Raw genomic sequence first — 12,673 nt, 5'->3', positions numbered from 1 at the left:
TAAATAAATATCTTACATAAGTGCCAGACATATTTTCTTTTTCACCAAAGCACTGCCTAGAAGTTCATGTAAACACAAGGATAAGCCAGCCAAGAAACCAAGATCTGAAGGTAAAGATATTACAGTAAGCCCTAACAGAGATTTCACAGAAAAGTTTTAAATGAACATTACATATTTATATTTTAATTTATTACATGTAAACTTGAAAAATCTGTGCTCAAAATAAAAGTTATACTCCAATAAACAAGGCAAATTTTAGCAAATACATACATCATGATTTCATATCGCCTTAAAACAAAAGGCAAAGACAAAGGCAAAAGCATGCACCCTTTCCTTAAATTATTGTCTCCCAGTTCAACTACACTAAATATGCCAAAGCATAAAGTGAAGGCAGTTTCTTTGCCTCCTTGAAATATTAGACAACCAAAGTTAAAACATACAAAGAAAAAAAAAAAAGCCCCCACAAAAAAACCCAACCAAACCTACCAGTTCACTTGGTTCATTATTAGACTGTTGCAACAATGATCGAAAAGCTCTGAAATATTTTTTTTTTTTTAAATACAGGTAATTACCTTTTTCACAGATATTCTTGGTTTCATTCGATTGCCCTGAGCCCTGGCGTATGTATCCATGATTTTACCACTCTTAGTATTTGATGAAAGAAGTCAGCTCAAAAATACCTACAAAAAACATTTATACTTGATTATTTTATGTTTCCCCATTTAGTTTGTATACATTTTGAAAATGCAAGCAGAGAAAACAAGAACCAATAAAAAAAATTAAAAAGCATTTTACAACTGAGAAAGATTAAACAGCACACCATCCGTACTGATTGTTGACTCTGAAAAAGTACTGCCTTAACGATTTTTAAAACGATGCACGAAATGTAAAACACATACCTTACAGTTACTTCCCACATTTTTCTTTAACTAGATGTCAAGGCTGCATTGGTGGGCGGGGGGAGAACATTACATTAAATATTGTTTCACTATCACTGACACTCTGGTGAAGTTTATCAGCAGATTCCTGTACCATACAATGCACTGGAACTACCCTTCAACAATCTCAAGAGGAAAATGTACTACTTACCCACCCAACCAACTGGCCTATTTATTCTGTCAACCATAAGTACTACAGACAAACACACGTGACTCCTGTTTAGGCTAACATGTATCCACAATCTTGTTCTCTGGCACAGCTCTGGGCAGTCCTGTCTCTGCTGGCAAAACACAAGGGACCAAAGATGCACTTAGCAGCACTCTTACTTCACCAAAGTAGGTCAGAAGAGTTCCTGCTCGAGTCAGCTACCCTTATTGATCTTAAGTCTAATTCTAACAACAAGAACAAAAAAAAAAATAGAAATGAAATCAAAACACATTTTTCAAGTTCCCCTGTTCAACCAGCAGCAATGAAAAGAAACAGAATAATCTAGTTTGTTTCATTCATCTCTACAACCCCCCAAACAGGCAATAAATAAAGACAGAAAGTATTTATAAATTAATATCTATCTATATATATAAATAAATTAAAATTAATATTTATAAATCTGTATTAATAAAGACAGAAAGCACATGCTGGGCTTTTAAGTTCTATGGAAGTTTTAATACTTCATCTTTTCCCATGGTCACACTATTTAGCCAGGAAAAAGAACTCCTAGACTATCCAAAATAAACCAGGTAAGGAGCAAATGCATGTAAAAATGACTGCAAAATAAAAAAATAAACACCAACACATCAGAGTATAGGTCTCCTTTGCACAACTGACTGGCTTGGTTTTCTCAATCTCATCTCAAGCACATATTTAACCTTTATATGGGAAAGAAATCTTTATATGGGTTTGTTCTTGAGTATATTTAATTAAATAAGATGATGAGTAGTGGCAGCAAGTAATTGCATTCTTCATCTCCCCTCCCAGCACCTATAAAAGTAAAGCCTCCTCAAGAATACAATGGCGAGAGACTACTAGGTAAATCTATTCACATTCCACCTTGATTTCTGCTTTCCTTCATAAAGATGAACTTGCTGGAATCTTAGGAAAAAAGTTACACTTATGTAAATAAACTGCAACATTTTAATCTCTGGAGCACAGCATCTCTCTTAACTGGATGTCTGAAGTCTGGAAAATTAAGACAATGACATGAAGCAGCTAGGTACATGTTAGATTATATATAAATATAATAAATACAAATAAAAAACTCAAATTGTAGCAAACTTCTGTGGATGGAAAATTAAAAGACGCAATGATGCTTCTGTTGAGATTTGTGTGTTTAAAAAAAAAAAAGCCATGAAACAATATCAAGCAAGAAAAAGAAATTCACCTCACTTGTCCCTACTGCTCTATCTTAAATGCCTAATCCACTCTGTTAACGTAATCATATCAGGGAAATACTCTTAGACACATCCTTGTCCTAAGAAGAACCATCTATGGGAAAAGCTGGTTTCTTACATAGGGTCAAGTCAGTTACTTGAGCTCTACATTTTTGGACTGATCGCTCCTTGCAGCAAAAGCCCAGCACAGCAAAATCATGGAGATGATTTTATAACTGTGTTGGGTCCCGCAGTATTTACTCAGGTACAGTAGCCTACAGTTACACCGTCTCCAGGCAGCAGGTTAAGTATTTCCTGTGGCATCAGCTAGTAAACTCTTGGAGACCCAAGCATCAACACAAAGCTGCCTGCAGTGTCACCCACCACATGAAACCAATGGTCTTGTAAATCACAGTACAAAGACTCTGAAAGATCCTGGACAGAAACTGTACTGGTTTATCAACACAACACCATAACCATTTTGTCTTGTCTTCATCCTGCCCTTCAGTACTTGAATTATACAGGCTCCCTCCACCACTTATAGCAACTCAGCTCTCTGTCATCCATTTCAGAGAATCTGCAGGGTCCCACTTGTCCAACAATGCAACTAAACCTGAAAGTGTTCTTTTTAATGTATAAAATTATTATCCATTTTCAAAAGAACAATGGTCCAATAATCTGAGAAGTACCAAAACTTTAAAACAAACTGGAAAGAAAGTGAAAGCACTGACAAACAAAACAGCCTGGAAACATCTCGGTTTTAGTGTAAATAAAACCTACCGTTTAAAATTATTTTTACTTCTGCATATTGTATTTGACTGTTAAATTTAATTTCCTCCTACTGTAAAGTCAAAAAAGGGGGAATAAATGGCAGAAGTATCAGATGTAAGAGGAACAGGACTTTCCTGTTACTGAATAACTATCAGTAGACACCCTAAAAAAGAAAAAAATTAATCATGCGAATAAGTGATAAATACCTACACTAAGTTTAACTGTCTCTACCTTTCCAGCAAGTTGGATCACCTTAAATCCACTCTTCCAGCAATTTCCTGAGGAACACCCTTCTCATCAGACCATGTAATAAGCATTTAGTTAGCTTTTCCAAACTTGTTTGAATATATGTAAGGAGCAAAATTAAATAATCAGCTTAAGGGAATCCAACAGGAATTTTGCCATGGACTTCATCTCTTTGTATAAATTTATCCTATGCCAACATTTATTAAAAGTCAGTGTGCATTGGAAATCATTAGCTGACAGGAAGAAAATTTATCTTTTGTTTGTAAAGTGCAAATGTGCTGAGTAAATCTCTTAAATAGCTATAAGGGCATATGTGTACATGTGCACACCTATGTTAAAGGCATACAAGGACATGAGGAATTTGAACGTACAGGCAATAAATTTGAACTATATGTAATATGTTCTTATTAAATTTCCAATAAAAGATCCTAGACAATGACAACGGTGTATCTATGATTATGTTTCAAAAAATTATTTTTGCTGTAGTACTGTTAAAAAAAAAAAAAAGACATATTCCTTTTAAAGAAAAAGTACTTTTTCTTTTTGTCTTCAACACAATGACCTGAAGCAGCCAAAAGAACTTTGCTAATGATTTGCAAAAGCCGGGTTTAATCAAATACTGAGCTTTGAAAAATTCATTCCAAATATATAATTTAAAAATACCTTAAAAACAACAGTATGCACTCTTTTTATAAATGTAGCAAAACAACTGCTATTGAAAACCAAATTAAACAAGCCTACACTGACAAGCAGGCAGAATAGCTGAATGGATCCTTCTCTATTTCTCATTTCGAATGACTTATCACTTTCACTAATTGGGTTGGCAGTCTTGAAAAAGTCCATTTATAAAATGGTAAGTTGTCTTGACCACAGCCACATCCACAGTAAGAAAAGGGAGAGAGAGGGGGGGTTGAATACATCATTGTTGGTGAGCATTAACGACAGTTATGAAAGGTTGGATCTTCTTTCTCTTGTTTGGTTCTAATTGTTTTATATTGTATTTTTGTCACATGGAAGCTTGACATGAATACCAAGCTTCACCATTTTCAAAAGAAACCTTCATTTTCTCTGCCTAGATCGTTGCTAAAAATCATCACCCTCAACTTCCCCCCAGTCCTGGGTCTGGATTCTCAAATACATCCTGGGAAAAAAAATATTACTCAATGTACCAGAAATATCCATTAGTCTAGATTTTGTGGTTTGTGCAATTAACTTCAAGTTTCTGTACTTTATTCTGTTGTGCATTTCGTACGTAACACAATTAAACCAATTAAGTGGGGGGGGGTATTATTTTCTAAGCAGTAGCATTTTCTCAAGCGATCTTATTTGCCCTTAGAGAAAACTTCACCAGAGAATACCTTGTTTAGGAGGTACTTTTTGGTTTTGTTTTTTGGATTTTTTTTTTAGATTATATCATACCAAATGATTAACAGAAAGAGGGAATAATCTAATCTATTTCATTATTTTCCCACACTGAGTAAGACTTTCCACCACTATACTTCTTCAGCTGCCAACAGATTTTAAAGAATCCCTGAAGGATAAGAAATTATGAGGCATCAACCAAGATAGCATAATTCAATTACCATGCCTCAAAAAAAAAAAAAATCACCTTGCCTGCAGACTAAAAAATTCCCCTGGACAAATGGGACCAACATTATTTAAAAACACTTAATTTCTCAAGAATTAGTTAAATTATTAGCAGTATCTATTACTAAAGGCTAACTGTACAATTCTGGAATAATCTTGCAAATATGAAGCAATATAAGATTCTTCCCAAGTGTTACACGGATAAATTAAGCATATTGTGTTACCATTGATTTTAGTACCACTGTTCTTTCCCAGATACAATAAAACTTCTCTTTTTTTCCTCCCTATCTCACTCTGGTAATATCTCAGGGCTTCCTAAAGAAGGTTATAATACCGGATCTACAGTTCGTAACTCCCCCCACCCCCGGCCTTTGGATATTGGGGGAAATCAGAGAAAGGTACTTCGGTTGTAATAAAGAAAGCCCCTCAAAAGAGCCAAGAAAGTAAACGAGCAATACTCGTTGTTCCTCCTCCCTCCAGGGAGGAAAGGAATTGGGAGGAGGACGTGGGGAAGGAGAGGGAGGAGACACTTTTAAAAAGCGAAATGTTGAGAATGGGGTGAATTTATTTAACCCGTGCGCACCAACCGCAAGCCAACCAATGCAGGAGGTAACGCGAACTTAGCCTCCGTGCATCAACCACAACACCGCAAGCACGAGTCAGTCTCCAGCCGAGACTGCAGACAACCCCAGCCGAGGGGGTCACCGGACCTCCCACCGAGGCGTTCCACCGGCAGGCCTTCGGCGCAGGCCGCCGCGCCTACCAAGGGGCACTCCGGGAGGAAGGAGGGATGCTGTGACCACTGCCCCCCCCCGCGCTCCGCGGGTCTCGGGGCCAAACCCCTCCCGTGCCCCCCCTCCGTGCTGCGGCACAAGGGCGTCCCGCGCGGCGCGGCCCCCGGCCCCCACCGCTCACCAGCGGCCTCCCCGCAGGTGTGTGCGCGCCGCCGCGGAGGACCCGCAGGGCCCGGGAAGAGGTGCGCTGCCCCAGGCCACACAGAGCCCGCTGGGGTGGCGCCAGCAGCGCCTCCTCCAGCGGGGAAGGGCGGCGGAGGATGCTCTGCCCCTCCTCCGCCCCCCGGGAGCGGGCCACCTGTGGGAGCGAGCCCCGCCTGACAGGCCGGCAGGCTGCGCCCCGCCCTCAGCGCTGCCCCCCGCCCCGCGCGGGGACGGAGGCGGCGGGCCCCTCGCCCCCCAGCAGGGCAGCGGGGGACGGCTGGGGGGGAAGAGCGGGCGGCCCGTACCTGACTGCCTCCTCAGGACCCGGCACCCGCAGCCATTTCACCGCCAAAAGCAACGGAGCAAGCGCCCGGCCCCGGCCCCGGCCCCGCTGCCCCCGTCACCGCCGCGGCGCAGCGCAGCGCAGCGCCCCGCAGCCGCCCCGCCCCGCCCCCTCCTGCCCCGCCCCCGGCGCGCGCCTCCGCTCTCGCGACGCTTCCCACCAACCCCACCCCCCTGCCCCACGCAGCCTCGCGCGCCTCCGGAGGCGGGAGGGCGTCACGTGGCGGCTGCCGCCGCGCCCCCATTGGCGGGAATTGGAGGCCGCCCCGGAAGGGGCCCGGGAGGGCGGGGCCGGGGGTGGGTGGTTGCGCGCAGCCCCGGTCGCTGCTCGCACCCGCGGTGGGCGTCGCGTGCGCTGTCCCTGGCCGTTACGGCCGTTACTCCGCCTCGGGGGCGGCTCGTGTGCCATACTCCCCTCAGGGGAGCAAAACCCAGCTTGTGCCTGCCTGGCCGCGGGAGGGACACCCTGCTCGTCCCCGTCAGGTCTGTCCCGCTGGATCTTCCCAGCGCTCTCAGAGCGGGGCGTAGGCTGGGTGGAACTGCTCCCCTCCTGCAGCGCACCCGCCGGGGAACCTTTGCGGCCTGTCCCGCTCGGTCCCATCCACAGCAGCAGTGCGTGTCGGCACAGCCAGCACCAGGATCTGCTCCGCGGCAGATGTGTGGTGTGGCGCAGAGCTTGGCGCTCTTCTCCCTGCCTGGCACGGTAGTTACAGCCTCTGCAAAGCCTTAGGGGAGGTTGTGTGCCTGCGCGGTGGGTCGTTCCTGCCTAGTCAGTCTGGAGCGGAGGACTGCCTTGTGGTTGCTCGTGAAAGCCTCTCATGCTTTCCAGCTGGCTGGCTGGCTCAGCAGGGTAGATGGGTTAGAGGCTAGAGTCTGGTTTTAGTCAGACAAGGCAGAGACAGAAGACTGTCAAGCCCTGTCTGAAACTCCTGTGCCGTTCCTCCCTTCCCACTCCTTTTTAAGCTCAATGCTGCCAGATTCCCCTATGCATCAGGTGTGCTATTTACCCCAGCAAATATGCAACTGACTTTCAAATCCTTGTGAGCTATGATGGAGATGTGTGTTTTAACCATATGTGCTGTTGGGGCCTGAGGTTTCTTTCTATTTGCATGGAAACAGTAGTCTCATGTAGCTTCCCAACATGACTCCATTTCAGCAGCAGCTCCTTCAGACACTAACCTGACAACAACGAGGACACAAATGAGGAAGTGTGTTGAGTGCTATACGATGGATAGACTAACACTGTCGGCTAACGACTCTGTCCTTCCCCAGAATCAGGACAGGTCTTTCTGAGACTTGGCATACAAGAGTGAACTTCAGGAGGAGGAACAACAGAACCAGGCTTCCACTGTGGCTACAGGCGCAGACAAGGCAGCATATGATTGCAACAGCTTCTGGAAGACAGAAAAGAAAGAGCCCCCAAAGCTGAATTCAGCAAGAATCCAAAACTTTGTATACTGGGGGAGGTAGTAGGGAAGAAAAAAAAAAAATCATAAAAAGATGCTAGCCTTGTAGCTTTTTCAGTACTGGGAGATTTCAAAGACTCACCTGCCCACTTCATGGAGAGAAAGGCAGACAAACAGAGAGAGACTACCCTGACTTCTTTAGAAGTTGCATTTTTCTTCTGGGTACCACCTGAGCCCTATAAAAAGGATAGGAGAATTTTTGCTACTGCATCTCCATTACTTTTCCAGATAATTCCTGCTTCTGCCCAGCTTCTGTTTTTACTTAAGCTGTGGCTTTTATTTCTGTTTAGTCCTTGATCACAGGCTGTTTCTGGGTTGTGCAATCATTTTAGACACTTTAGAAGTCAGGGAATGCATGTTCACTTACACATTTTGCTGACTGGTAGATAAATTACATTTTAATTTACCCTAAAAACTAATATGCTGTGCGACAAAGCCCACAAACCATGCACAGACTTGGTAGATAAAAGAAACAAAAGATTACTGGTTCTAAAGTATGTCACAGTGTTAGCTAAGTAGGACAAATAAAAGGTTTCTCGCATTCCCAGGGACTGCAGGTCCCTATGGGATGGGGAGAAAGTAAATGAATAATAGAATCAAATTTAACTCAAGTTAGTCATCATTTCAGTGCCCATTGAGACCAGCCCAGCTTGGAAACACACTGTCATTTGAGTAAAAAAATGTTAACAGTTTTGCACATCTTTGTCTAACCAAAAAAATACCTCTTTTTGACCAACTGCTTCATTCAAAATACTTTTCAGTTTTTGTGATACTAAAAATTCTGTAAGAGGGTTTTGTTGTTTTTCATGTACCAAGACTTACAGTAAGTAAAAAGTTTCCAAAACAAAATAGATCTGGAAGCAATGTAAACATGAGAAAGCATCCTTTAAAAATAAATTCAAGCCTTTTATTCCCTTTGTTTCGTAATTCCCCTTAGACTATTCAGAATAATGAGTTCCTATGGCTCCCTGCCAAAACCTTGAAAAAAATCAAGATTTAACCTCATCAGGAAACTATGAAACATAACCCACAGCACACCATTGTTTGTCAGAAAAGATGTTTTTTTATACAATAATAAAAATGGGGATAGCGTTGAAATAGTGATTTATGGTTTTTTTACAATTGGTTTAAATACTGCCTATGTAAAAGCACAGGGAACTTGGCTGGTCAGCTGACACTTCTTAAAATGTATATTAACTATTTTATACCAGTTTCTGGGCTCTGGTATTTTGTGTCCTGTTCAGTTTTATATTTTTTAGGGCAGGGCCTGGCCTGGGACAGGTCTCCCAGCCAGGGAGCAGGGCAAGCCAGGGACAGCCCCAGCCCGGGGCATCGGGCACCTCCATGGGGACAGGGACAGATCAATGCCAGGCTGGGACATCAGTGCATGTGTGGGGGTCAGGATCAGGCCCGGTGAAGGGAACCAGCATCAGGCAAGCTGGCTGGCTGGAGTCAGGCACCTGTCTGTTTTCTGCCTGCTCTTTCAGTATCAAAAATAGGCATCTTTAGAATCTTTTTGTCAGAAATACGGTCATGTCCCTGGAACTACCGTGAGTCACTGTCTGCACCTGTCTTTTAAGCTTGATATTTTCCGGATCACTGGCTTGGAGCAACTTGTTGGAAGATTATCTCAGACTGATTTGTATGTCATCTCTCTAAGGTATTGAATGCCAGTTCTATAAAATGAGATGAAGAACTAGTCTGTGAGTTTATGGCTGTTTTCCATCCGTTTTCTTACTAGCCCCTTAGATTTTTTTCCTCTGTACATGAAAACTACACAGTCGCATGATTGTGTCAGTGGTTTTCTTTTTTTGTGATACTACCTCTGGAAAATGTCCCTCTATAACTAAAGCTTTAGTAAATTCAGGCAAGACTTTAAATTACATCCAGTAAACCACACTGATGTAATTTATAATAATATGGATTGTCTTCTCAAAGGCAGATAGGTAATTTATAGTCTTTGTATTCCTACCTTTAACAGGAGGCATAGGATACACTTCTTGTCTCAAAACCTGGGTAAGCCTTTCCATTGATCCCATCACAGCAAGCTGCGAATGATCTGCCGTGCTTGATACTAAAATCTAAAGCTCATAATGTCATAATTTCATGAATGGCTTTTAGTGGCTTATCTGTTTATAACATAGCCTTCTGCTCCCCAGCCCAGCTGCCTGCTTCTACGTCTGCACTGCTTCTGGACTATGCCAGCATGAACATTTGTGAAATCAAGCAGTAAATGAGATTGAACTGAGAAGTCTAGAAAACAACCTGCTTTCCTTCCTTTTTGCTGATCCAGTTCACCAACATAATAAATGTGTCAGCGTGGCACTGGGGATAGCACAGAGACAGCCGAGAACAGAAACAGCTTAAATGGGCTTGTTCTGCCACCAAGTGCATACCCATGTGTTGACTTGCTTTGCCATTTAGACCCTGCTCAGCGTCTCCTTGAAAACAGTTTTGACACACCTACCAACTACAAACCTGGAACTCTTCGTTTGAGTGCATAATTTAATTAGTCATCCTGTCATGAATCTTGGCCAGGGTTGGACCACGGCGTTTGTCTCTGACAAGGGTTGGTTTTATGGCATTATGGTATAATGCCATGACATGTTCTGGTTTCTTTTCACTGAATGTTTCATGAATCTGTTGTTTCCAGTGACGTGTTTGAGAAGTCATTTTTATTTGCGTGTTCATGGATATTTTAACTCCTTTTTTTCAACAGTGAAAACCTAATAATCTTTATATATGTAACTATGTTGTGGCTATTACTAGTTTTTCTTTCCCTGGAGTTTGATCTGTAACCTACGTAAGTCATCTTCCAAAACAACATGCATAAAGGGCGTAATCCACAGACTGTATACTGAATTCATCCCTCAGTTGGCCAGTTATGTCCTGCTGGCAAACAAGTTCTCAGAGCCAACTTAATAGGGCTTTTAATGCAAAATGGAAAGCGTCACAAACTAACCTTATCAAAAGATGCATTGTACTGCACAGAGACGCTTTCAGATGCTATGAGATTCTTGTCCAAAGGCTTGGAAGGTTCTCTGGATTCACATCCCTTCTGTGCATTGTGTTTACTTAGAGGATGCGATAATGCCGTCGCTATGTTACACAAGAGCGTACAATAATAACTGGAGCTGGCTGGGAAGCAAAATTTTTATTCTACAGGAAATTCCAGCTTGTCAATATTTTGTTTCATCGAGCGCTGGAACAAAACGGTTGGCTCTGCAGCTTTTCTGGCAAAAATGGAACAATCTATTTCTTTGCCAGCTGACAAGCCTGGGGAGCCAAGAAACCAACTGAGCGGTCGGCAAATTGCCAGGGAGCTAGGTAGCCAGTCAGCTGAGCTACAGTAAGCAGCCAGCTTGGTTGGATTTCTGGCTGGCAGCCACAGCCAGATCACGGCTTAAGCTTCTGTAGAAAGTTTTGATGGAACCAGGACGATCCAGCATTTCCAGTGCCAATTTGTTCAATTAGAAAATGTTCAAACACCCTCTCAATAACTGACTACTGTCAGAAAAGAATGTAACTGTACTGCACTTTGGATTCCTGATGGATTTCTTCAGCTTTTGCCTTGTGATTTATGCACACATGTATTGCTACAATGAGCTGATTAAGTCAATGAATTTTTCCTTAAGGTTCAATGATGATACCCAAGCCCATGAGGGAGTTTTCAGGGTGTCCGTCATTGCTAGTTTTGTGATTATTGTTATTCAGATAACGTTGCATGCCAGCAATACCTAATAGTATCTGCTTGTGTATGCCTGCTAACCAGAAGGTACAGTTACTGTAGACAATACACTATTAGATTAAAATAAACTCTTAATGTCTGCTATCAGGTATCACACTGTCTCATTGTCTTCAGTCCGTATTTGTGGATGATTTTAAGTTAGGATGAACGTGCCGAAAATGCAACAATGAGGCAAATATATCTTCTGAACGAGGTAAAAGATACTGATCTTTACTTATCTTTACATTGGTAATGTTGAGGTCGACACCGATATAGAGAGCCCCCTTCATTGTCAGAACTAGCTGTGCTCAAGTGCTATGTTTGCTGAATGTAACCTTAAATATTATTGCAGAATTCTGGCAGTGTTCTAATTATCTTTCCCTTTTGGTGTTTTTTTTGGAAAAGGTATCGGACAAGTTCATAAAAAAATTACATCTTTGCCTCCCTGCAGTTTACCATTATGGTATCATTGTAAAAGGTGTGAGCTGCTTTTCTCAAATGTCTGTTGTAGGATAAATCTCATAATTTCTTACATCTGCAGATACTGTACACTCTGTACACTTCTCTTATTTGTTTCCAACCAGTTGCTGCACGTACTTCCTCTTTAAAGCCCCGAGATGTCATATACCATCGTTACTTCAGCTGTAGTAACTCCAGGGAGCAATGAATTCCCTTGTAAATGTTTAGTGGTAATTACATTTTCTGCAACGTCATCTATTTAAGTAGTCTCTAATACTCCTGCTGTGAAATCAGAGGAACAGATGCTTTACTGAGCTACACTTCAAATCTTGTTCCTTCCACATGTAAATAAACCTGACTGTTATTTTCTCTCTCAAATTCAACTACTGCGGACATGCCACAGCAGTATTGGTGAATCCCATCCTCTTACCATCTGGATTCCAAATGAATTTTATGGCAGTTGCTTTGCTTTTCATTGACCTTTATATTTTCTGTGCATGGCCCAGTTTATTGCTGTTTTTACAGAGTTTATTCTTGAACTGGAAATTGTTTGCATTGTGAGTCTTTTCCCACAATGAAAATAGTTTAATGTACTGTTCATGGTGTAATTTCTTCTTCATTCTTGGTGGATTTGTTATACAGTTTGCTCTGTGCTGCTGCAACATATCTTAAAATGTGCTCTTCATCTCAGATGCAATAACTTGAGTATATGTTTAAGGTTTAAGCCAGTCTCAATATGTCCATTTCAATTGCTGGTTTTATATTCCACACACAAATAACTGCTGTCGTGTGTCATTTAAGTGTCTCTGATTCTTCATTTCCTTGGTGTTG

The 12,673-nt window shown here is 42.2% G+C and overlaps 1 protein-coding gene and 1 long non-coding RNA gene across 10 annotated transcripts in view; one reads left to right on the top strand and one right to left on the bottom strand.

Annotated features, from left to right (window-relative positions):
• Positions 1-6,281, bottom strand: part of AKAP11 (A-kinase anchoring protein 11) — a 75,056-nt gene extending 68,775 nt beyond the window's left edge. For 8 of the 9 annotated variants that reach the window (XM_075488961.1, XM_075489015.1, XM_075488998.1 and 5 more), the window contains exons 1-2: positions 6,154-6,281; positions 573-680 (exon numbers count right to left, since the gene is read on the bottom strand). In XM_075488961.1, coding sequence (XP_075345076.1) covers positions 573-632 — 60 coding nt within the window. In that variant the 5' untranslated portion in view covers positions 633-680; positions 6,154-6,281. Of the gene's footprint in view, positions 1-572; positions 681-1,089; positions 1,220-6,153 lie in introns of all 9 variants that reach the window. The other variant, XM_075488971.1, reaches the window with a different exon arrangement.
• Positions 6,282-6,482: 201 nt separating this feature from the next.
• LOC142402960 (uncharacterized) lies at positions 6,483-12,390 on the top strand. Its single transcript, XR_012773537.1, has 3 exons — positions 6,483-6,673; positions 7,463-9,316; positions 9,816-12,390. It is a non-coding gene; the product is annotated as an uncharacterized LOC142402960 (long non-coding RNA).
• The last annotated feature ends 283 nt before the right edge of the window (positions 12,391-12,673 follow it).

This window comes from Mycteria americana, chromosome 1 (genome assembly GCF_035582795.1).
Source record: "Mycteria americana isolate JAX WOST 10 ecotype Jacksonville Zoo and Gardens chromosome 1, USCA_MyAme_1.0, whole genome shotgun sequence".
NCBI lineage: Eukaryota > Metazoa > Chordata > Aves > Ciconiiformes > Ciconiidae > Mycteria > Mycteria americana.
Note: the sequence above shows the minus strand (reverse complement) of the source record. Positions and strands in the feature narration are given on the sequence as shown.